The 26612-nt window shown below is 42.2% G+C and overlaps 1 protein-coding gene across 1 annotated transcript; it reads left to right on the top strand.

Moving 5' to 3' along the window:
* The first annotated feature begins 1917 nt into the window (after window positions 1-1917).
* Window positions 1918-26390, top strand: pdss2 (prenyl (decaprenyl) diphosphate synthase, subunit 2). Its single transcript, XM_070842547.1, has 8 exons — window positions 1918-2402; window positions 9618-9752; window positions 14970-15168; window positions 20104-20178; window positions 21556-21729; window positions 22708-22839; window positions 23675-23710; window positions 25978-26390. Exons 1-8 carry the CDS (start codon window positions 2155-2157, stop codon window positions 26131-26133), a joined length of 1155 nt encoding a protein of 384 aa, XP_070698648.1. The 5' UTR covers window positions 1918-2154; the 3' UTR covers window positions 26134-26390.
* Window positions 26391-26612: the final 222 nt, after the last annotated feature.

Raw genomic sequence — 26612 nt, 5'->3', positions numbered from 1 at the left:
AAATCGGGTCATTATTGGAATATGAAACTGATCCAGGTCCCTTTAATAAATGATTTCTGCCTGCGGGGCATGAATTTACCTGTTTCAACCATGTGCTCCATGCCGTCGTCTGACTGTAGCTAGAATTGGAATGAGCTGGCAGGTGGAAAGCCACTGAGACCACCGGAAGGGGGGGGGCTGCTGTTCGTGGCATTGTGACACCCATTTGAGCTAGAAAATCAGCGGGAACAGGAGCTGTGAACCGTGATGCGGGGTCAGGGTGAGATGACTTGTGTGTGTTACATGCTGCTCTTACCACGCCTTGCCAACCAGCAGCTCACCTGCATCCCGATTCCTCCTTTAAGCTGTTCCTCCAGTGACAACAGAGTGGTTCAGAGTAACAAAACTGTAATGCCTCTGATGATTCTCCAAAGCAGGGGCTATGTGAATAAGACTATGGGAAGAAAACTACTGCTCCAGCTATATCTCCAGTTAGGATAGGATGATGCTGAGAGAGGAAGGATCAATAATAATAATAAGTGAAAATACAGTTTCCTTTAGCACGTAATACATGTTTACATTTGTTTTTCAGGTTTATTGAGCAAAGGAGGATGTAGCTCCATGTCCTTGACAGACTTTCTCTCCAGTTTGGTAATAAGCAAACGGAGTAGGATTCAAAGGAAGCATTGTTAAACCAGGGCATTTCCCTATCGTCCTGCGGAACTGTCATATTGTCACAAGGATTGTATTACAGGAAATAAAAACGAGAGGGGGGTTCTTTTTTTTTACAGTTTAAACCATTTCGTATTTTCATTTTTCTCATCTGGTATTTAAATCATTTCTGACCTCATCATAGGAGTTACATGAAGTCAAACTTTGTGGTTTTGTTATGTGACGTTTGCCATAATGGAAACGCATAATGAGGAAGGACAGAAGTAAGACAGATTTATCCAAGAGTGTTTCCACACTGGTGTAAAATCTCCCCAAGCATGCTCTTGATTTACAGGAATTGGACATAATACGAAACATGCAGCTCTCCCTGTAATTTACAATTATTTGACAAAAGCAGTGGCAAAACGCCACTGATGTACCATTGTCAGATAAATGAAAAACAAGCTGTGAGGCTTTATTGACTCTTAATCTTTCCAAGAGAAGGGGAAGAAGAAGAAATCAGAATAAAACATTAACACTAAGGGGCCTCCTACAATAACTGAAGGAAGCTATAATGTTTCTTTAATGATCAAACATTACTAATGCATCAAATCACACTTTGCACTGCCCTCATTCAGCAGCTTTGCAAATGTAAAAATAATAACATCCACCACAAATAGAAGACAGATGGGCCATCACATTACTTAACACATGCTGTGTAAACTGCTACTAAACTCTTTCATAGCAGCCCCCTCCTGGACAGGATATGCTGAAGGTAAACTGACATTCGGTCCATTCATATCTTCAGATTTTATTTAGGTTATTGGCCCTTTATTCCCCTAAGGGTGGCCCCTGGTTGTTGCTGGTGGTTATGAACGTATAAACAGAACTCTTCATATATTCATGGTGGTGGGGGCTTCTCAACTTGTAAGAGGATAACTGATGCGCCACCACCTTGCGCCATCGTTTCCTGTGGTGGACAGTGTTGACAAGTGTGAACCAGTTGTCAAGGTTTATATTTGACTGACCTTAAGTGACGCTTTGGAAAAAAAAAAAGATATTGCCGAATGACGCACTGGAAACGTCAAGTGTAAAAACTGCTTCACTCTGTGGCCTATCAGTGTGAAGCTTTGACAAAAAAACAAAATAATGTTAAACTGTCCGATTTTTCTAACGGAGTTTTGCCGAAAGTGCTCTCCACACAGAACGGGGCGTATCAAAAGTTGACAACAGCGTCATTACGTTTCACGACGCAACATCTTACGTGATTAAAGATGGCGGCGCACAGTGTCGGGTCTTGTGTTGTGAAACATAGTTAGTTACACTCACAGTTACAGCAAGTCAGAGCTGTCTGGATAGAAAATTATACGTTTTTATAAATGAAACAAATGTGGCACTGTTTACGGACGCGTCGCAACGCTAGCAGTTGAATCTGGTGATGCAATTTAAAGATGGTGGCAAGTACTTGAATGGCCCTTCGAGCAACTATCTCAAAATAGAAAGGACGTTAACGTTCAACACAAAATGGTGCCAACTATATGGTCACGACTGTCCTGCAAGACTTTGACCAGCCGAGGACAGAGGACACTGAATCTGTTGTCCAGCTCTGGACCTTCAAACTGGACTAAGGTGGTCTCCGATGCAGAGAGGATCGTCGGATATTCGACTTCCTTCTTGAACCTCCGCTGCCTTCTCAGTGATGAGTTCAGTAATATTGCCATGCACGTCAGGAGGCTGATCGGGACTCAACACCCTTTACTCAACACAGCAAGGTAACACTACGGAAATGATCCTGCTTTCTTCTAAACTTCCATATAGGGCTCTGTCTCCAAACGCCAAACCAAACTGTATTCAAAAATCTAGGTAAATAACACCAATCTGTCTGTCAGCAAAGCCTTAACGATAAGTAATAAGTAATAATAAGAGGACACATCTTGTTATTTAACTCACTCTGTTTCGGCATGAATTCAAACCACCTAAGCCTGCAGGGAGTTTTTCCTGATCAATAAAACCAGTGCCATTGTTCCCTTTTTATCAGAGCTAACTCTAGTTTGTGCCTCTCATATTATCATATTTTTTTACTTATGAAACTATTGTACAGCCCATTACAGTCAAATTATTGATAAGCCTCTGTTTTACCCAAAAACAAATACAAGTCAGACATAAAAATGCAGCCCAGCAGGTCATCTGGCAGCTCTCATTTCATTGTGGCTTGATACTTATTTTGTACAGACCCAGACGCAAACATAAACACACTTGACCCCACCTGCAGATGCATTCATAGTATCCCCTTTCCTCAGTCTGTAGGCATGTGGGTAAACAGCAATTGTCTGTAATCAATAAAGGTTTCTTTCAGTCAAGCGACAGCCATATGTCGATGATGGGCGTCTCTTGATAGCTATGACAGCCGTCAGATGCTATGTTGTGCTTGCTGAATTATTTTTGTGATAACCATCTAAAATGTAGGTTTTATCAGGTGTGTGTTGTGCGCCGAGGAGCATGCTGAGGGGAGCGTGGCAGTAAAATAGTCTTTATACTTAAACCCAGTGTGGCTGCATGGTACTCACCAGACACGAAGGAGCACAGCTCAGATCCCGACGTGTCTATTTCCTGACAGTCAAACACACAAACACATATTGTTGTATTACAAAAATGATGTTTTACTGTTGAAGTATGCTCCTGGGAATTCTCATAACAGCATCATAACAAACGTCCTCATCTCATAACAACCCTCTTAGAGCATCTGGTGGAATATAAAGAGTTTCGGTGGTAGTGCTACTGAGTTACAATCAAAATTTTTGGTTTATCTAAAAAAAAACTTTGATTTGTACGCTCTCCCTTGACTGACGACGCACCTAATTGATTTGACAAACTCGAAAATGTAGGTAAATGCAGTTACTTCAAACCAGAGTCAAGGGATTTGCAAAGGATTTGGTTTCTTTCCTTCAAAGGAGAAATAAAGCGCAAGAACACCAGAAGAAAAGCGGTGCTGATCCCAACTCAATGCCCCAGATCGTTCTCTCTTTTTATTTTGACCTGATTTCATAGTCTTGTCTGCCAACTGCTGCATCGGCCCAACACTGCTCATAAGCATTCAGCATTTGACTATTGGATGTGAGGGAAAAATAAGCTACGTTCCCACATAAACTATGAAAGCTGCCCTGTGGAGTTTTCTTGTAAACAAACAGAAGTTCTGTTTATATTCAGTGTGCTTCATCACAGCACACTGTGTGAATCCCTGAGCTCCAACAACTGTGTTGGGAGCATTTATTTCCCCATAAAACAGTTTGAAATGTGGATGTTAAGTATTTTGAATTCAGAATAGTTAATGTTAATGTTAACTAGCTTGCAGTCTTCGTCTTCCTCGCCCTCAGTGAGCATAATGTCAAGTCAAATTTTATATATATATCCCAGAATCACAAATCACATATTGCCTCATAGGGCTTTACTACACGGAGTACAGAGTATGACCCTCTGTCCTTAGACCATCAGTTCTGATGAGGAAAAACTCCCCAAATAAGGACAAATGGAAGAAACTTTGGGAAGAGCAACAGAGGAGGGATCCTTCTCCCAGGACAGACAGACATGTAATAGATGTCGAGTATACAGAACATGCCAACAAAATCACAGTATGAACTAACATTTCTGATGCATATAGGTCAGAAACGTGAAGATACAGTATTGTGCAAAAGTTTTAGGCCAGTGTGAAGAAATGCTGTAAAGTAAGAGTGCTTTCATAAATTTTAAAATTGAATAGAATTTAAAATGCAAAGTGAGCAAACAGAAGACAAATCTAAATCAAATGAATATTTGGTGTGACCACCCTTTGCTTTCAAAACAGCATTAATTCTTCTAAGTACACTTGCACAAAGTCAGGGATTTTGCAGGATGATTAACCAGTTATACCAAGCAGGTGCTAATGATCATCAGTTTCATATGTAGGTAGAAGCATCAGTCATTAACTGAAACAGAAACAGCTGTAGGAGGCTTAAAACTGGGTGAAGAACCACCAAACTCTGCTGCTAAGGTGAGGCTGTGGAGGACAGTTTCATGTCACAGGTCATCACGGCAAGACTGAGCACAGCAACAAGACTCAAGGTAGTTATACTGCATCAGCAAGGTCTCTCCCAGGTAAAGATGTTCAAGCTCTTTTGAAGAAGCACAAAGAAACAGGCAACGCTGAGGACCGTAGAGGCAGCGGTCAGCCAAGGTAACTTAGTGCAGCAGATGAAAGAGACATTCTGCTTGCTTCCCTTCCTTAATGGTGTCCTCAATGCTGAGAGACACAGGCAGATATTTATCCATCATGCAATACAATCAGGGAGGTGTCTGATTGGCCCCAAATGTATTCTGCAGCAGGACAACGACCCCAAACATACAGCCAATGTCATTAGGAATTATCTTCAGTATAAAGAAGAACAAGGAGTGAGGGCAGTGATGGTGTGGCCCCCACAGAGCCCTGATCTCACCATCATGGAGTCTGTCTGGTATAACATGAAGAGACAGATGGATCTGAGGCAGCCGACATCCACAGAAGATCTGTGGATGGTTCTCCAACATGTTTGGAACAACCTACGTTTGTGTGCAAGTGTACCTGAAGAACTGATGGTGTTTTGAAGGCAAAGGGTGGTCACACCAAATATTGATTTAGATTTAGATTTTTCTTCTATTCGCTCACTTTGCATTTTGTAAATTGCTAAAAAAAACAAAACAATTACATTTTATATTTTTGAAAGCGTTCTTACTTTACAGCATTTCTTTACACCTGCCTAAAACGTTTGCACAGTACTGAATATGTGGGTCCAGGAGAACATTGATGGAAGCAATGAATGGCTCCCGCTGGACAGAAACAACTTAAAACTGGTGACAGTTCAACTGCTAATATGCAGCATGTAAATCAGACTAAATCCTGACTAACAAGCAGAGCGGTGCCACTATAGGCCATTGAGTTCTTTTTTTTTTTTTTGCTCCGAATTTGGTCTGTGTGAAATTATTAATTGAAGAGCACAAAAGCAGAGAAAGAGAGAAAAATTCGAAGAAGAATTGAGCAAAGAGGCACGACTATGCTCAAACTATGCAAGTGCCACTCTTGATACTTGGACCACCGTTTCCAGTTAGGTCGATAAATTATGTTTTCTCTCCGAAGTTATTATTGAAATTATTCCACAAACAAGGGCAAAAGACTATGTCACAGTCACCTCTTCTTGGGTAGAAATGAACTTGACATGCTTGTAAACAGATCTATGGCCATGCCAGACATGTTATGTTTTTTATATCTGGTATATAGAGCTGATTTGTGATGCAACTGCAAGTCCACAAGTATGAACCAATGAAAAAGGAGCCTGACACACAAACATCTTCATCTCCCAAATATTATCCCGTCACTTTATCGAAGGAGTTGTTTGAGCTTTCTTATGTTTTATCAAAGAAATCAGGAACTTAGGGAACCAAGGAAAGAGAACGAGAAGAGAGAGTCCTCAAACTCAATCCCGCCATGCAGACGGGTGTGTTGGAAACAGGAGCCCAAGGGTGTAATAACCTATACACCTAAATCTGATATGACAATCCATTTGGGTGTTGTAGCAGGGGGCAGGGGGGGGAGCAGACCTCTTGACAGTCTGACTCCTCACTGTCAGCTTGGGTTGGCTGGTTCGTATTTCCCACTGTGTCTCCGCCTTAGACGCGCGGCAGATAAAAATATCCACAATAGCAGACAGGCAGACCCTCGTGGAGTTGGGTTTCGGTTTTTCCTTTCCTTTCATTCTCAAAAACTGCAGCTCAGCTAACTTTGCCCCAAAGTCTGGAGTTACAGTGAGGGGACTGCGGCCCAGGAGAAGAAACTTTACTTGCTTTAAGGACAGTCCTTGAGAGTTTGACTGAGACTAGTGTTTCCTTCTATTGTTTTCTCACTGTTTTTTGGCAATCTCGAGCTCGGTCTTCAGTATCTTGATCAATACAGTGATCATTAAGATTTGTTGAAATGAACTAGCCTGCATATTTCAAGTGCAGTGTGGACGTGAATGAAATGATTGACATCCAAGTAACATTATTTTTGAGTGAAGGGTGGGTCGTAGGCTTCAGCACTAAGGGTGCACTATGGGAGAGTGAGTTAATGAGACTAAATACGGTTGATGTTTTGATTGAGGCCTGAAGCCTTTACTACGCTAATCTACATCAAGATGTTAAAAGTAATTGTTGCCAATGGGCGGCCTTGACAGAAACCATGTGTCTTCTTGCTTCACCATAAATCTTTTGATGTAATGCCACAGAAAACTTGATCTCAAATCGGTAACATTTAATATCCACAAGTTAATGAGCAGTTTGGGAAAGTTTGTAGTAAAAAGGGAAGTAAAACAACGCAGGCTTTAAAATGTTTTTTAAAAGGCCTTTGCGGATTTTTTATGAGGAAGCAAATGTGTTCAGTATGTATCAAGGATACACATGATGCCTTCGGCGCAATAAAAAGAATACTGAATGTGCACCAAATTTGGCACAGGATTCTTTTAATTGTCATGTATGAAGAGTTTGCCTTGCAAATTGTGAGCTCACTTGCTTCGTCAGAGATCTGTGTGTGTTGTTCGATCAGATTAGATTGACGATGCCCCCCCCATGCACCCAAATCCTGATTGGGTGCGTGGAACTACATAACATCCCGCCTTTTCCCACATTAATCCAGCCCAGATTAAACCAGTTAGAAGAGCGTGGAGAAAAGAACAAATACAGAAAATGGAACAACCAAAGTGTGTTGGATCCCGTCACTCATAGAAAGAAGCTGAGAAGAAAATATTTTAAGGGTCCTAAAAACCAACTTCATGTCTCATCAGGATCTTTGCAGAAGTGTTCTCAAGGTGTGAAGCACATGCCCTCACCGAAAGAGAAGCACCTGCTCAACACTACGCTTTTTGGAATTGTGAGAATCAAATCCTGGAAATCAATTTTCTAAACATATCAAGATCATAAAATCTATATCTGCTGAGCACAGTCGAGACGGATGCACTGCATAAATTCTGTCCTTAAGAAAAGTGCAGGCAGAGTGGGCACATTCATTTATTCTTTCAATACAAAGGCGGAGAAAAGGCAGACAGCGGATCAATATGACACTGAACATGTGAGGTCATACATTTGCATGCATTAATTCCAGCCTCTGCATGCGGGCGGCTAAAGTTCCTGAATTCCTGCGCTGCAATTGCGGAGCAGAAGGCGTGGTGACCTGTTCACAACCCTTTAAAATGACAGCGGCCCATTCCTCTCTCTCTCTCTCTTTCTCTCTCTCCACTCCCTCTCTCCCTCCCCGTAGGCCTCACTATCTCTCTTTTTCCACATCATCCTTGCTCCACCCCTTTGCGGGAGGGCGGTTGTGATTGATTGATGTATGCTGGTGTGGATAGTGACATAAATATTAATCATCTGCCACCCTCAGGCCACTGACTTACCAGGACTCCCTAAGAGGAGAGCAGCCTCATGATTTTTGCTCTCTAGCCGTTTTCTGTTCAGTTCAAGATGCTTGTGCGTCAGTCAGTGGATCAGATTAGTCTGTTTTCCAGCTGAGTAAAAATGTTGGAGTGATCCTAACTAAACCTAAAGACCTGTGATGAATAACAGTCCTGCGTAATGTCAGTTTTATTGTAAATTTTTTTTGGAAAAGCAGTGTTTTATGTGTTTTGGGAAGGAGCAAGGCTTCAGAGTATGTGTGTGTTTTTCCCCCCACTTTCAGCACCAGAACACTGTGAATCACTAATGTATTTTTTCTGTCATTTTTTTCTCGCATTCCAGTTTCTGTCTGGCCTCTATTCCCTCCATCTCCCCCCATCCCCTCCCTCTCCTCGTGCTTTATCTCGCACATCCACTCTCTGTCTCGGGTTCCTCCACCTCCCCCTGTGGTGCAGGGGTGGGTCAGAGAGGGTGGGGGCGGAGGTGGGGGCTTGGGGCTGCTGGTGGGATGGTGAGGCCGGTGTCTGGGCATCGAGCGGAGGGGGGCGTGGCCCGCTTGTCTACCTCGGAGCCCCTAACGAGAGCGTGATTCATGGCACAAGGGGCTCCCATAGGGACAGGATTAGAGGTGCTCTGTCTAACCGCTCCCCAGAGAGAGTAAAAAGATATTTAATCTGCCCACCACGCAGGCAGCTACCACTGGGCTCAATGTGTGTCTTCGTGGGCGTGTGTGTGCGTTTCTGTGAATGTGTCAGAGAGTTGTTGGCTGGGGGCGGTGGTGCACCCCACCCCCCACCCCAAACCCAAAAGAGAAATACAGTCCTGCTGCAAAACTGATCAGTTATATTCCTTATAGTATTTTTTCTACCATGCATGATAATAAAGATGAACAATCCTTAAATATGTTTAGTATAGTTTGCTTTGTGGCATCAGGTTGCAATCATTTTTTTGGTGCTTTGTGTTTTTTTTTTGCATCAAACATGTAGCATCATGCTATTAAATAGCACCAAACCAATGTGCAGGATCAAGCTGCTACTGCGTACATGTATACTATATCACATGTTTTGAATTAGCAGCCTCTCTTTAAAAAATATTGTTCATAGTAACAAACCCACAGAGAATTATCATAATGGGGAGAACATAATGGAATATTTACCAGCTAAGGAGTCCGATATTTCCCTCAGGGGCTGGTGGAGACCAAAACAGTGCTAGGGGGAGAGACTTAGATGGCTCTGCATGTGAAAATGAGAAACTGTTTGCTAACAACTTATTAACACTATTAGAACCAACAACGACTATTAGCAGCCTCTGCCAGCCTGTACACTGCATTTCACACTCAGCACCTTTCTTATTGGATTTAGCTTGGACACAACAGGACTCACTTTGCTTGCCAGTGTAGCTTGTCTGCTTTTATTGTGAAAAACTACAAAGAAAATATTTTCCCTTTTAAAGCTGTTGCATTGTGGATTCCTACTTGAAGTATATGGGTGAATAAATTACATGCTTCTGTTGTTTTGCTACCTGTATTTTAATCTACTGATGGCGTTTCTTTGCAGGGGCTATGTCTACGACAGCAAGAACAACTTTCAGTTGAGGGGACTAGTTGTACTGCTCTTGTCAAAAGCCGCAGGGCCAGGCCACACAGCCTCCGATCTCCTGGATCAGGACATGGTCAGCGGCATCTACCCTAGGTAAAGTACCTGAAGTTACTGTCACCAGGTTGGGTGTTCACAAAAACTGTCACAGTATGGCACCCGACGGCGTAGGGGTTCTGTGCATGCCCTGCAACTTCTCTCATTTCTGATTGGATCTATCAAATGTCTGTCAAAGTGTTGGATATCCAGGAAGCTGTCTTTCTGGCTTTGTTTCTGGTTTGTTCATGTTTGTCACACCCACTGACATCTGTAACACTTTCTTAACACTTCTGCTTATTTGACTTTACAGCTCTAAATGGTGCAAATATCAACATCAGCGGGTTGCACTGATGAATCTTCCTCGTATGCAGGAAATTCCTTCAAGTCTGGCTAACTGTGAAAAATGTAATTGGTTGCTACTGCTTTTGTAGTAACTAAGAAGGTAATTGGCAGAACATTGAATAAAAGACATTGTGCCCTTGAGGGTTTTCTTAAATGCCAAATGGTATCTACCTACCTTAATCACAGTAATAGAGCTTCATGTTTCATGGACATATCACCACAGTTCATTTCCACCATCCAATACATTAAAACCAAGCTGGTAATTCAAATTAACAGCTATTAGTTTGTATCTCTAACCACAGACTAGCAAGCAATCTTTCTGGCGTCCACATATTTCTGTTCTCATGTGTGTGCTTCTTCAGTGGGCAATAAACATGTGTACCATTGCATTGTAGGGCCATAAATGTGCTTGGCAAGCAGACCAAGAAAGGCGATGCCACTTTTGTCCCTGTTACATGACTGCTGAAGGATAAATAGTGAAATAAAATCCTATTGTAATTCTATCTTGTCCTCTGTGGTTATCATCCGTATCAATTCCTGTAAATGAAGCACTACATCATCTTGTGAATATGATGGAATGTGGGGGCAATACAGCCACAGTTACGAGATGGGATGATTTTTATTTTATTTGGTCATATTTAGATTGTAGCTAATGGAATAAAAAAAAGTTGAAAAGTCCCTTCAGCTTTGCGACCACTCTGCAGTTGTTGCTTTGTATTCAAATGTATTGTATTCTAAGCATTTACGTGATAAGGAGATATATTTGACCAAAAAAATGCTTAAGTGAGTTTTAAATGTAATAAATTTACTTTACAGGACACAACGTGACCATCATTCAGTAACATCCAACCCGGGGTTTCACCTAATGAATGTTTGCTTGTAAATCTGTGCCAATCTGAAATACATCAGCCTGAAAGTATTACCCTTGTTGTGGGTGTATGATATGGTATCTGCATGTATTCTTCTTTTTAGCCATGCCAGGGCCATGGCTTAAGGCTTAGTGGTGTCAGTCAACACTGATTTAGACAGAAATATGTCAACCACTATTTGATGGATTGCCATGAAGTTAATGCACAGGCATCCATAGTACCCAGAGAAAAAAAATCCACAGACCACCCACTGGCTAATTATTACATTTACAGAAGACTCTTAAGTCTTTTTATAGCATAAATGAAAGAAACTAACTCGGCGAAGTTTCTGGAATGGAGATAAAAACATTTATCGATTCATTTCTACATATTTAAATGAAAAGTGTTAAATGTGATATGAATGCACTGCTGTTAAAATGCTTCAGATTGCACCCCAATTTCCTCTCCAGCTTTCTCACACACACTGACTACCAGCATGCAGCTCAGAGCAGGGTTGTGGGTGTGTGCCAAGAGGTTTCCAGAAGTGACTGCTGTGTTTGGCGTGGCTGTGTGCTGGGTGCCTGAAAGGCTTCTTTCTTACTGCTAGCTGGCACAAGGCACATGTGTGCGGTGGAGTCGTGTCTGTGCAGAAACATCCTAATATTAGAACTAATTGGAATAACCCGGGCGCCATGGAAGCGCTTGAGTTGGGTCTTTTTCGGGCTGTGGGGCCGAGCCGTGTCGACAGGTCGTGTCTGGCTACAGGACCAGTTATTACAGACTCACCTCATGTCACAACCTGGCGCTCACGTCACTGTGACACTGGACCACTAAAGCCAACATGCAGCATTGGCTCGCTCATGTGTGATGGATAGTCCAAACCCTAACACACACACACACAAGCACTCACAGCATGACTTGATCACCTCATTTGCACTATCTTGCTCTCCTTGTCTCTTCCTCTCCCCCCACCACCACCCCCTCACCCCCTCTCCTCTCCTGGGCTCATTAGCACCTCTGATGGAAGAGATGGAAGGATGGAGGGAGTCGGGGTGGGGTGGGTTTGGGGGGGTGATTGAAACCTCCGGGGGATGGTCTCCTCCCTCCTGACAGGCAGCATTTGTAAAACATTTCCCACTCTGCTGCCTGACATTGATGATTCACCAAAGCACCACCATGATAGATAGATGGATAGATAGATGAAAGATAGATAGATAGAGTGATAGATAGATTTATCATAATATAGAATAAATATATAATATAATATTGTTCTCATGATATGCATGCCAATAAAGCACATTGAATTGAATTGTAAGAAATAAAGGAAGAAACTCATAGATAAATAGATAGAAACACGCATTCACAGATAGCCCAACTTGTACACACCACACCTCTTAATTTCTTGTGACAAATGAAAGCCACACCACTGAACACATCACGCAGCCGGTCTGATGGACAGGCCACCTCTTTAAATCGCACACAGGGACACACTCAGATCAGCAAGGCTGTATTTGATGGCGAGGCAGACTGCAGAGGGAGGAAAATGGAACAGAACAGTCAGGACAAGGGGCGTGGTGAGGGGCGTTACACCTCTGCAAGATGGCATCGGTTGCTATGCAACTGGGCACCAAAGCTATTTATACACCGGCCCCCTTGTCCCCCTTTTTTCCTCCCCAAGCTCCACTGCTTCTGATCAGGACTGCTAGATTGGAGGCACAGCTTTGGGATGTGTATGCACCAGGGTTCGACTGATTTAGGTGTGCGGAGGCAGGTACTTTGTGCCATTGTTCAGTGCTAAAAAAATCAAAAATTCAGAGTAATTTCAAGGGTCGTGTGTTTCCCCGTGTTACTTAAGTCCTGACAGGGTGTGTTTCTTATACATACTGACCATCATGAGACACTAAAAATGCCTGTGAGATGATATCAAAGTGTCTGAGATTTTGCTACCACTGCAACCCATTCTAATATCTTTGGGTTTATTAGGCCATCTTGAAGAATGTTGCAATGATTAGTGCTGCGTTATTTTAATATTAGATGTTCGTGATTTTTTTAGTGCGATGAAGTACCTTGATTTGTCAGGTATCTCATTTGGTGGATTTGCTTGTCATATTTGTTATTTTATCCATAAACAGTTCCTCATTTGTTTTTTCCAGAACATGTACCACATATCACAATATAGTACACTGATATCACAGAAGATAGAGGGTTGTAATACTTACTTCTTTGAAATAAAAGTAATGAACTAAAATTGTTTGAGACGTTCTTATAAAACACAAGACTTTGTAAATAAAGGGGAAGTTCACCGATTTCTACCCAGCCTGTTTACAGGTGTTGGGGAGAAAAAAAGTTGTATAATATCTTTTGTTGCTACAAAATGAGCTGCGTGAAGTCTGATAAATTGCCTCAAGTGAGGTCACTTGGGTCAGCATCGGTTGGGGCTGAAGACTACAAATTTGAAAATTTGAAAAGTTTTGGGGTGTGGAGGCTTACCAGACCTGTGTCCTGCTCCTCATCTCCCCTTAAGGGGAGATTGCGTTGCGTGGAGTTGCGTTGTGGGTAATGTAGGCGCCAGGTTCTGTCAAGGAAGAAGAATGCATGTAATAACAAGGGCGATATCTCTGGTTCTGCTGCACCGATTTAGATCCATCTGTCCGTCTTGAGTTCGGCAACGCTGATAGAAGGAGTACTCTTTAAGTGATGTCTTATAATATTCAATTTGCTAAAGATAACTACGTCTGTATTTTAATGTAGCATATTCATTAAGGACCAATAACAATCACAGCTTCAGCTTCTGATTCCCCTGATGTGAAGCCAAAAACACGAGCACGTGACAGGTTTATCCCAAACTGCATTCATTTTATGCAGTTTTTTGGCTCAAGTAAACGGTCACCATAACGCTGACCTTGGACTTGGAATCGCCTGATATGTAAAATGTTATTTTTATGAGCAGAAATCAGCCACAGCTCTTTGTTGTGCTCCTCTTGTTGTAACAACGAGTTCCCCTCTTCAAACCTGTCGAGCGTAGCCATCACTCCGAGCCACCTTGAGAACACGCGACTGTCAATCTGTTAAATTCCTTTTATTTAAACCCTGAACTTATTAACTCTCATTCGGGGAGACCGTGTTGTTGCTCCGCGTCACGGAGCAGAGAAACCAACCAGACAATGGGTGTGATTGAAAGGCGAAATAGATGACATTATTGAATTTTAATCACATCTTTTCCACGCCGAAGTCTAACACGGCAATTACCTGGCTACACGACATGTGTGTGTGAGTGTGAGAGTGTGTGTATGTGTGAGTGTGTATAGGAAGGGGTTGGAGCACAAGGCAGGCGACTGGCTCATCAGGTTCTCACAGCGGCTGAAAGAAGGTCGTAAGTGGCTATCAGCGCACCCAACCCTGTCTGGATGGATCCCTCCTGTCGCAGCGTGGCGAGCTCCTTCCATATGGAGAAGGGCCTAATTATCCCCCACCAATGGCTGAATCAACATTTGATTATATCCTCCCTAAGGCTGCTCTGAAAGGCTCTATTCAGAGACCACTTTTATGTCTTTTCTCTCATAATCAAGAATGGCTGTTATTTGCTAATGATAAGTTTAATTTCTTTTTTTAACACAACCCTTGACACGCTGTGTGGCAAGATGTCTGACTTATGTGTTGCTTTATGCTCTAGAGTACGGTGATTTTTACTTGGAAGGGTTTTAAACCAAATTGTAGTTATAGAGACATCTCTTATCATTCTAAGTTGAATAAACTGTGATGATCCCAACAGTCTTTATTTGGAGTAGTGCTGTATATTTCAGTCAAATGAAAAACAGACCCAACAATCTGTATATTGTAGGTTTAGTGACTAAATAGATGCTTTTCTTTTCGAAATGAAACCCTCAGATCTCTTGTTTTGATTCTTTCCTCTGTGGTCAGCACACCTGTATGTGATTCTGTGAGTTTTCAGACTTGCATAAAAACAATGAAAATGTTTCTGTCAAAAAGCTCTCTAACTGTCAAGGCTCAGGAACACCTCTTAAAAGCAGCTGACAAAAAGGGTGTGATTTTTAAATATATTCTTTCCTTTCCTGTGTCATAGCCAGCGGAACTTGGCAGAAATCACTGAGTTGATCCACACGGCGTTCGTGGTGCACCGTGGGATCGTCAACCTGAAGGAGTGGACGATTTCAGACGGCCCGCTTAAGGACATGCAGTTTGGGAATAAGATGGCCGTCCTGAGCGGCGACTTCCTGCTTGCGAACGCTTGTACAGGACTTGCCAGACTGGATAACGCTAAGGTACTCTGTCTGCCAAGAACAAACTGTATCCCTGTGACATATCTGACCTGACATCAGTGATATTAATGAGAAACACTGCTGACTTAATATGAGCTCCCAGCTGACCTTCCAGCTCCACATATCAGTGTCAATCTTCATCCCTGCATCTTTTCTCTCACTCATACAACATCCAAACTCGACATGTAACGTCTGCAATGATTATTTATTGCAGAGCTCCCACTGATCATGGAATTAATGGTGTGTTGTTGTTTTTTTTGAGCGGGGTTCTTCTTTTTTTCACCTGCAGTGCAAACGTCCTACTTGGCCATCTGCTAATCAGCAACATCCTCATATTTTATCGTGCCTGTATCTCTGGTCCTGAGCATGCATTGGTGTGATGTTTTTAGACTGCACTAGGCAGAGATTCTTTTTCATCCAAACTGTGCAGCCCAGTGTGGGCCCCAAAGGGGAACACAGGACAAGATCTGCTTGGTCCGTGGCCCTCGAGTTGTCACACACATACAGCAACTCGGACGACAAGTCAGTGAGAGAAACGATTGACCAATAAGAATTTAGTGGGCCAGATTAACAATGGGGATGTGATCGTCCTATATAGCTACCTATCAACATTCATGAGAAATAGTGACAAAAAAACATCATCATCATCAAGTGACCAATCACAGATCAATATATGGGATTAAAACGGGGACATCATTTTACTGCAAATATGTTATGAAGGAGGGATAGTTCTATGAGTACCACTGAATATTTGTTTACAAAAGAACTCCACGGGACACTTTAAGTTATCTTCACCTAGTAACCACTTGTTTTGGTCTCTGGTTGAGCTGCCTGAGTTTAGGCATCACAACTCGAGTAGGCGTTGCTTTGTTAGGGTGGAAACCAATGGCGAACAGTAGGTGGTGCTCTGAAGTCTTTTTCTTTCATTTTATGATGGCGCAAACTTCTGTTGGTGGCCCTCTTAGCTTTCCTGTTCAGCCATGGTGAATATCCAGTTCATCTATAGAGTGTTTTACAGCAGTAATACAAAACACAAACACAATTTAATACAAATCACTCCTTGTTTGGGAGAGGATTTCTCCCCAAAACCTCTCCGACACGGGTCTTTACAGCAGCGTTTGGAAGGTTTCATGATTAGAAAAACACAGAGAATCTCCTACCAGGTGCTTCAGTTAGTTACACACGAGCTCCTACATCTGATGGCTCTCATTCTGTTTTTATGGCGGAGAATGTGGTCAGGAGACACCATAGACACGTACGCCATGGGAATCCGTATTATTGAGTTTTCACTTTTGGATGTGTGTGTGGTGGTGGTCTTGTAAGCGCACCACAGATCATATCTACCACGTAGCCTGGTAACCCCTCACTGACAGATGCTGTCACCACGCTGCTCTGTCAGAATGCGGTTGCCTGAGTGGATCAAAATAACCACCCACCCCTCCCACCCCACCACCAACACCGCCGCCACCGCCGCCTCCCCCACCTTCTGTGCCATCAGCCCGACCAGCCCTTATCGCCTTCCCCGCCGCTTTTCATTCAGCACACACAGTCTGGGTTTATGTCTGCTCTATGGCAGCCATCCCAAAATATGATGTAAGCCGTATCCATGGTGCTTCTTACATGGGAAACACAGCAGGAGTTCTAAGGAAACAAAACTTCCTTCATGAATTAAAGATGATTCCAAAGGTGTTGGGATTTGTCACTGCAGCAGTACTATGAGAGATTATTGTCACTCTGTGGATAAGATACAAATTACAGTGATGGAAATGATTCTGTGGTTCCACAGGAAGTTAAAGAAAACACCCTGAGATTGAACTTATGACAGGTCTGGTGATGACTTGAGGTAATGATGATTTAATCACACTTAATGAACATGCGTACCGTTGTCGAGGTGAGAACAATCCCATTAACACTCAGGTGGCACCAAGTTACCACACAGCAGTGCTTGACCATTTTTCACCAAACAAAACTACAGTGCTGTTTATGAGGAGTGCGAATGTAATCTGAGGCAAACACAGGAAACATCCGCAAAATGGAAGATTTTAAGGCTAGAGAGGACATCTGATAGCCTGCAGTTACTCATGTTTGAAAAGGTTAGCAAAACAAAATGATCCGAGGGCAAACCACAGCATGCACTCATGCTCAGATGGAGCTGTGCTCTTGTGAAGCTGTTCTTCGCTGGTTTATGAACATTTAGATTACCGCAAACAGGAAGCAAGAGTGCATCATACTGAGATAAACTTACAAGAATGGAATTTGTTTTTACCAAAGTTTTTTTTTTTTTTCAAGCTGGTGGGACGACGGGTTGCCAAAATCCTGTTCACTTCACCTCGTGTTCTTAAGTTTGTGCCGACCTTCGGTCCTGGTTTGAAATGGGACCTGAAGAACATATCTCAATTCTGCTGTGGGGATGGATGAAAGACAACAATCTGTAGATGTGATTTTTACCTCAAATCTTGGAAATTTGGATCCTGAAATCCTTAATATCATATTAACTGTCAGTCTGAAGAGAGTTATCTGTTTTTGCAACAGAGCATTTTCTTGAGGTTGACCTCAACTTTTAAGCATGAAGGAGAGGTTCTCGTCTTAGAAGTGCTTAGATCCATGATGACTGAACTAATGGCGTCTCCTGATAATGACGTACACGTAAATCCATCTTGAGTTGATGAGTCTGTGTTTTTAGTGGTTACCACCTCCAGTGTATTTTAGTGGGGGGCATGTTTACCTCACACCATTTTGCATAAAGTCTGTTGAGCACTACTGTGTCTAGATATAAGTTAAAGGGCTGCAACAACCATTTAGAACTGCACTTCCTTTACGTTGCGGGACTCACAAGAGGCAGATTTATGAAAAGAACAACAGAAAACGGCACAGGCAGAGATATCCTGACATCTAGTCCTCTGCATGGGTCAAGTTGCAAAAACTCTGGATCCTACATTTCCCATGATGCAACTGGAAAGCATCTTTCATAAATGCCCACTTCTCTCAAACCCCACACCTCCAGTTTGTACAAACAACCCCCGATGACATCATCAGGATGAAATAGAGCCATATTATTACCCTCAGCTCATGCAATCAAGTCTGTAAATGATTTTCTTCTCATTCATTAAATTCTGCGAATTCTATAGTGGCTTCAAAGTGAGTGCAGTCTTGCAGCCTGCGTGCCGCATCTTTTTAATACACATGACAGATGAGTAGTTCTTGCAGCTTTCGAAGTTTTTCTCATAAACCAGCCCTTTTTTTTTTTTTTTTTTTTAAGGCAGAGAGAGCGATGGAGATTATGTGTCGTGGCCTTGAGAGGAAACCTATGCCGCTACTTGTATAAACTGTAAAGTAATCTCACCGTGGAGCTCCGGTTACTCCCCCCCTCGCAGACCTGTCGGCAAAACACGATCCGGCTGGATTTGGGAATGGAGTAAGGGGGAGGCAGGGGGAGAGCTTATCTGATACTTTCCAAAAAAAGACCCCCACCGGCCCCCACTTCCCAAGGCAGGCAGAGACACCACATCTGGTAATACTGTAGGCACATTGTCCTTCTTGGTCTGTGGGCGAAGCTCGGGTTTCCTCAATATTTTCCCCCGATGGGTTCAGTTACCCAAAGGGCGCTGCGAGGCTGACGGAGCAGCCAGCGTCACCAGACTTTTCTGATGAACCAAGGATGTCTGGGATGAGCTGAAGGAGCTCTAAATTTAACCTCATTCATCTGAACTGTACAGGCGTGGCCTCGGCTGCTCTGTCCACGCTGTTCTGGGACTGTGAATGAAGGACGGAGAGAGATCCACCTCTGATTTTTACTCAGTCATTAGATCCAGACTTTGAATAATCATGTGAAAAGATGCTGCCTCTCATCTGGGGGTTGATAAGGGACCGGTAGAGTTTCTGTAAGCTAAAATGTAGTCATGCATGCCCCCTGTAAGAGGAAGTGGGCAACTGCAGCAACTACTCAGACCTCAACAAGGCACTATTTGACAATGTCTAGCTTTTTTTTAAGCTGTTGTCCCCTTTTAAGGTAGAAAGTAAATATTCTCTTATGTCACTTTCCCAAAAGCAGCACATTTTTCTTTTTGCGGTATATTGATTAACTCATACTGGAAGAGTCTATAGCCTGGTGATCGAAGAAGTAGCTATTACTCATTTTCCAGTTTTCCTGTTTGTCTGTGCCAATTCTGCAGAAAACCACTGATGTATAGATATTGTTAGTATCAACAGAATAATAATACTAATCTGGAATGCTCAAGGAGCAAAGTGAAATAAATCTTCATATAATTTGTGGAGAAAAAGGAGAGCAAAGAGGACCCCAAAGTCAGATCATCACTTCAAAACCTTGTTAACCCCTCTGCTCTCTGGACACAGTCTTATTTCATCTCACCATCTGCCTTTTAGCTCCGTTTCAGCCCCTCAGACCAGACAGACACCTGATCTGTCTCTATTGACTGGACTTACTCTATAAATACAAAGTATAATGAATGAAGGCGAGCCTGGATCTGCCCTATGAAATCAACAGGATCTCCCCTGTGGCCTGATAATGAGCGGCTGAATTTGCAGCAGTTCACCTGGTTTGCAACCCTCATCTCACCTCTGATTTATTCACCAAACCAGCTGCTCAGACAAGAGTGCCGTTGGCTCGTGCTTCAGCCAGGGGAAATTGTGGTTTTTAATTATAAATGTCACGGCTGAACTGAGTAGCGTTGTCAGTTTTGATCAACCTCATTTACGTCTACATTTTAGGAGTTTAATCACTGCTGTTAGCCAGAGTGATTTATAATGAGTGACTAGGTTATCGGTTCAGTGCCCGAGCTCAAGGACTCTTCAATGGCTGCTGATGGACATGTTGACTGATTTTTCAGTGGATGGTGTGTAAATTTGAAACTTTGATGTCCTGATGATGCAAAGAGGTCAAATGTCAACCCAAATGTCTCTTGTTTTTCTGCTTGACAGGTCTTTGAACTGATCTCGAGTGCCATTGGTGATTTAGTTCAAGGAATCTACCATGAGAATTACAATAATACAGAGGTAAAGCATCTATTTTCATTATGTGGTCCATCTTTGATGTGGGGCAGTAGAGCAAAAAAGATCTGTGACAAGTGTTCATGTGATGAAAAACCGTTAAAACAATATAGACATAGAAAAAACAATATACATGACTGGGTTTAAATATAAGGAGAGACAATTAATGACTTTAGACATAAAATAAAGGCGGACTCATTTCTTTAGCATCTCATACACACATATTGGTAATTCAAAGCACTTTATCTACAAATATAGTACCAAGATGAATTCACAACATAGAAATGTTGTGTTTTTAATTTTGATTTATTGTCCATAAATCCCATGAAAAGAACAAAATCAACCAGGAAGTGATGCTTTAAATGGTCCTTAACAAGTGCACTATTTACTTCTGTGTGAATAAAATTTGCTAGAATCTGCAGTACCCTGCTGTTTTGGTATTAATTGAGCCTTTTTTTTAAAAAAAAAGAACTGTTTATATGTGGCATAAAAAGGCAACAATATCTGGGACAGTTAAAGAAAACAAGAGTGCACTGAAATTGATTCAGAAACTGCAGGAAAATAGATGTTTTAGTTTTTATTATGAGTGGCTGAGGTCGGCATGCATTTAGATGATCAGGAAGTTGTTTCCAGCTGTGAACTGCACAGAAGTTAAATCCTGCTTTCTGACTGTTCTCACAATAGGCGCCTCCAATGACTATTGAAAAGGAGGGAAAAAACAAAACACATCTCTATAAATAGTGCATTAAAAAGAGCCTTTCTGAATTCAAACTGACCACATTGAGTTTCCTTTCATTTTACTGTGCTTTTAGGTGCTGCAGTAGTTTACAGCTGGTTTCAACAGAAGTGTCGGGCGTAATGTTACCTGCACTCTAAACGGTTTCAGTTGAGGTCTCCTCTGTTGTCTGTTTCTTCTAGAAAATGCACAAGAATTAGTTCACATCTTATAATTTAATATAATTTTTCCCTATTATCAACACCTTCACAGTACATCTTACCAAATTCTAACAGTCCCTTCATGTGTACACAGAGGGTCTATTTAACCTCTTACCTGTGGTGTTTATAACCTTTTATTTTGGACTTATTTATGGACATAAAACAATATGTAATAACAGATAAGTGTTTACAGAGCTACAAGAGTGTTTTTCTTTCTCTGGCGCTGTGTCCCTTTCCCAATTATTGAGGAACTGATTGGAAGTACTGTGTAATTGCTGTTGCTCTCTGGTGCACGACCAGTCACATTCTGAAATATGAAATCACAGAGCAAGAAGGAGTTGATTTGACTGAGGAGGTCTGAGGTGCTTTGCGGCAGCTTTGAAGTAGTACAGTAGAAGTAGAAGCGAGCTCAGGCCCGCCATGTTCCCGTCTCTGTTTGCTCTACAGGACAGCAGTGTCACCAGTGACTTTGACTTCGCGGCGTGGGAGGAGCAGAGGTTCCTGTCCCATGGGGCACTGCTGGCTAAGAGCTGTCAGGCTGCGATGGAGCTCGCCAAACACGACAAGGAGTCCCAAAGACTGGCCTACAAGTACGGCAAGAACCTATCGCTGGGCCACAAGGTAAGTCTAACCTGAGCTCCCCCGAAGTTGGTCTGTTGAGGATAGATTAGTAAAGATCATCACCTTTGAACGTCTTGGTTTTAAGACCCTGAAGACGTATATTTTCAAACTGCTTCTTAGTGGAGATGATGGAGAACACACAATATTCTACCAAAGTTGGAATTTTTTGGGTTATTTCACATGAGATATTTCTATATTTGTGTTTTTCCTGCTTGGTTTAAGTGAGCGATGCTCCATTGATACCAACTAGAGTTAAGCAGCATTTTTATAAAGGTTTCATGACAACTTGTCTGATCAAACCATCCCTATGCTCTCCTTAGCTGAGTTAGTGTTAAATGGTAACTTTAGAAGTTTTTTCCTAAACTTAAACAGTGATTGGTGACTGAATAACCGTACCGGCCTGAATATAAAAGCTGTCTTTTCTACTAGTTACTCTACTATCTACTATCTTCTACTATTAAATTGAAGTGTCTAAGTGTCTCATTAGTCTCGCATCAGAGACAAACATATGAAAATGTGGAATCAGGAAGAATGTTAGAAAAAAAAAGTCATTAGTATGTAATGTTAATGTGCCAGATAATGCTCGAACCCTTTTCATGGTTCAGAGGTTTTCAGTTGGATCTTATTGGTGCTAGCTTAAAAGTCATTCCTAATGGTCCCACTCACAGTGCTGCGTTAGTACGTCCTCTCCTGCTGGGGCTCCCTGTAGCTTCCTGTCTGGAGGCCTCGGTGCCTACAGGGAATCTCAGCATGGGAGGAAACAGAAATGAGGTCTTTGAAGGAGAACCATCCTCATCGTGCTAGCTGTGCCTTTCATCAGACTGTTCATCACACTGCTCATTAACGGGGTCACCAGGAGTGTGGGCAGGCACAACGCACACTCACCTGGTCCCGTTTCTATCGCTGGGTTGGTGTGAGGAGTAAGATCTCAATCTCAGATTGGGACCTAATTGACGATTGTGCTCTCCTTCTCTGTAGCTGAACTCTGATCTGCAGCCGTTTTTGAACAGCAAGGCGGGAGAGCAGGTGTCGTTCAGTTTAAGCGCCGCCCCAGTGGTTTTCCACCGGCAGATCGTTGGCCCGCACAAATGGCATCAGCAGCTGCAGCAGGTACGAATGGTCTATGACAACACTGCAGCAGCTCCTCTCATTTTGGTGTTTTTTAGTTTTCAGTCACTGGTAACTCTGCATCAGATTCAGACCAGATGTCTTAGCTGAACTCGTCTCATAGGTCGAGTATAATGACATATGTCAGTCGCCCCATCACTTTGGTCCAGACTGAAATGTCTCAACAGCTATTGTCATGACATTTGATACAGACGTCCCCAGAGTCCCACTGACTTTCCCTCCAGCGCCACCATGAAGTTTACATTTTATGTATTGGATGGATCGGCATGAAAATTTTTTCCAGGTGTTTATGTCCACCTCAGGATGAGCTGTAATCACTTTGGTGATCCCCTACTTTTCTTGTAGCTCCCTCATCAGGCCTGATATTTTTCAAATCATTTGTTTATAACCACATACCTGTAAAACAAATTTATTGAATGCAAGCAACTTGGATTTTCAAGACGTTCTGGTCTTGAAAATGTGGACCATTGAATAAGGCCTTGGAAGGTTGGTAGTGAATGAATGGCCTAGAAACCATTTAATTTATTTATCTATTTTATCTGATTTCTCGCCATTCTTCATTTATTAACAGTTTTCATTCTGGGGAAAACCATTTACTGGGTTTTGTGTAAACATGATGGTTTTTGTAAAGAGTTCTTTATTTGACAAGTCCAGACGATTTCCTCTTACAGTGGTTTAAAGCTAAACTTACCCTAAAAATTTGTCAATGTCATCAAATTGTACCTTTTTAAAAGTCAATGAAAACTGTTGATTGTAATGTTGAGGCAACCATGGAATTTAACTGATAATGACTCCTCTTTTCTTTATTCTCTGCAAGGTAAAAACAGCAAGAAATGAACTTGATTATTCTAAGGTAAGTCCGCTCGTTTATTCCTCTGCACAAAATCTGCTTTTTCCGTGAGATATGTGTTGCACAAACGCTGTGCTCTTACCCAGTGTAGCATATTTGTGTTACATTTCAATAAGAGAGCTCCATCTTTCTTTGTTTTATCTTGTTGTATTCACCTGTTTGATTATTGGCACGGCACCTGACGGAGAAATGAAAAGGGAACGGGACGTCTTTTCACTGTAACCTATATCAAAGTTGAGAAATGAGCTTTCCAAAGTCAATGTGTGAGGGAAGGTGTGGGGGGGGCGATAGGGGTGCAAGAAGAGACTGAAGCTAGAGAGGAGGGGTCTGATGGTGTTGAGGGGGGGTTATCTGGTCCCGTCTGAAACCAGAGCGGGGAGGATTAGTTACCGAGGCCTATTTGTGGAGGAGACACTGAGGCTCTGAGACAGTGGCATTGTGAGAGAATCTCCTTCAGCAGACCTGTCGAAAAGGGGACACGGGGAGAAGTTTGAAGGAAGGAGAGATGAGCGGACACGAGGAGGAAAGCTGAGAGCAGGACACAGGGAGGGATGAAGTTTTGGGGAGGAAAAAAAAAAAAAGACCTTGGGCCCACGAGAGTAAAACTTTGCTTTGACTCGGTACAAAAATACAGATGCATAATTAGAGCAACTTTATGTACATCTCTGGCATCTACAAATGGTTTTACATGATTTAGCATGTGCTTTCATCCCATTAACTGTGACAAATAACCATAAATGTTTACAGAAACTCCCATTTTATGCTGTTTTGCATTCAGTCTATTAGTCAACTTTCATTCCCAGTGAGAAAACATCGCCAAAAAGGCACTTTTCAGCAAACGGCTTTAAAATTGAACATTCCGGGAGAAGGAGAGTCCTGATTTAATAGAAGTGAAAATCATTTGATTTGTAGGTATTTTGCAATAATAATATAAGGGAAATTTGAGTCCACGAAAGAAGTGATGATGATGAAGTCAGCAGCATCTTAAATCCATTTACTGAGACATTCTGACCAATCACAGCACCATTTTGGATACAATTTGTGGAAATAAGTCTGACGTTATAGATATCAGATAATGATAGATAATACTAATTGCACAAACAAATTTTTAGTTTTAAATTTGAAATTCATCTCAAGTCTAAGGAAGAAAATATTGATTTGATGATGCTGTTTTATTGAGTGTCACACTGGAACACTATACTAATTATATGATGATATATTATGTTGTAATATAAATAATATAAATAGTTTTGATGTGCAACTCCTGAACATTAATGCGATCATGATTGCCCAAGAGTTTAAAGTAGAAAGAAGAGGATGTCAAACATAGGAGGTTAACCAAAATGCAAACACTTAAGATGAGGGTGAAAAATAACAAATAAAATTTTCTAAATTAAATAAGCAGCCAGGCTGATGCCGAGCTCCACACCTGCAGTGTTTTTTCAAAAAGAAGGAAGGCCTACGGGGCTTTCCATCTTCTGAATTCATGAGGTAAAACGCCCCCAGCAAAAACATGTCCCAACACACCGTCAGTAACGCACAAGGAAACGCCCAAATTCACCCAGTGTGTAGACTTAAGCTGCTGGTTAGGACTGATCTGACTTCATGTCCTCCACTTCCTCTATGAAGTTCATATTGTGTGTGTGTGTGTGTGTGTGTGTGTGTGTGTGTGTGTGTGTGTGTGTGTGTGTGTGTGTGTGTGTGTGTGTGTGTGTGTGTGTGTGTGTGTGTGTGTGTGTGTGTGTGTGTGTGTGTGTGTGTGTGTCTTTTGTACAAACAGATACAGGGACATTTTTTCAAATGATTAATGAGAATAATATGAGATTTAATGAAACAAATAATGTTGGAATTCAGATCATTCACAAATGTAAGCCCTCACAGTGAAACACGAAGGACCGACATTATAAAAAGTCATCACAAACAGTAATTTCAGTGCGGCATACCTGCGTAGAACCTACAGAAAAACCACGTCACTGCATTTCCTTTCTCACCATCAAAGAAGGCCTGCCAATTCTTTTTTTTAAATATAACTTACAGTGATGAGCATGAAATCTTTCCCTTGTAGTTAAATGTGGCAGGCTGCCTCCAGTGGTACCAGGGGCAGCATGCAAATACAAACATGATTGTGTGGTACAGCCCAGTTTTTAGCCCCTTCCTCTCAGAGTGTGCTAACTTTCCTCGGCTCTTAACGGTTTGTTGTGCTGACAGCCGGATAGTGACAGGAGTGACACAAACGTGACAGGCTAACGTGTGTTTTCATCCCTCAACAGCTTTTGGCAACAGTTAAGTCGGAGAGAGGCGTCAGCTCAGCGGTGGACTTATGCCGTTACCATGGCAACAAGGCTCTGGAGGCCATCCAGGCTTTCCCCTCCTCCGAGGCTCGATCCGCCTTAGAGAACATCGCCTCCGCCGTCACCAAATTCTGACCTGGACTTGCGCACGCACACACACACATATACACACACCCCTGCAGTGTCTTTGTCTGCAGAGGCTACAGGACGAGAAATGGCGAACGGTTGACGCTCAAGAGACAAATTAAGTTGTTTTGAGCCAGGTGCTGGCTCACGTCTGAGGAAACAGTTTTCTGCTGTGTGGTGAATGACGGTGTGCATCAGAAATGCAATGGTTACATCCAGAAATGGTCATCATTAAAAAAAGAATTAAAAACATTACTTCAACACCATGTTGTGTGTCGTGCTGGCTCTAATACTCAACCTTCATCATCTGTGCAGAGAAAATATCATGCCAAGCTGCATTTTAAAACCTGGCAGTTTATTGTTACTTTGCTTATCAGCAAAGGCACATACCAGGCAGAACGTAATTTTAAGATGTTATGAGGAATTGTCATTGTCATCTGGAAAATGTGCCATGAACGGCAAATGATGCACCAAGCAGCAGAAAATTT

The sequence above is a fragment of the Pempheris klunzingeri genome, chromosome 13 (assembly GCF_042242105.1).
Source record: "Pempheris klunzingeri isolate RE-2024b chromosome 13, fPemKlu1.hap1, whole genome shotgun sequence".
NCBI lineage: Eukaryota > Metazoa > Chordata > Actinopteri > Acropomatiformes > Pempheridae > Pempheris > Pempheris klunzingeri.
This window is presented reverse-complemented; position numbering and strand designations above follow the sequence as displayed.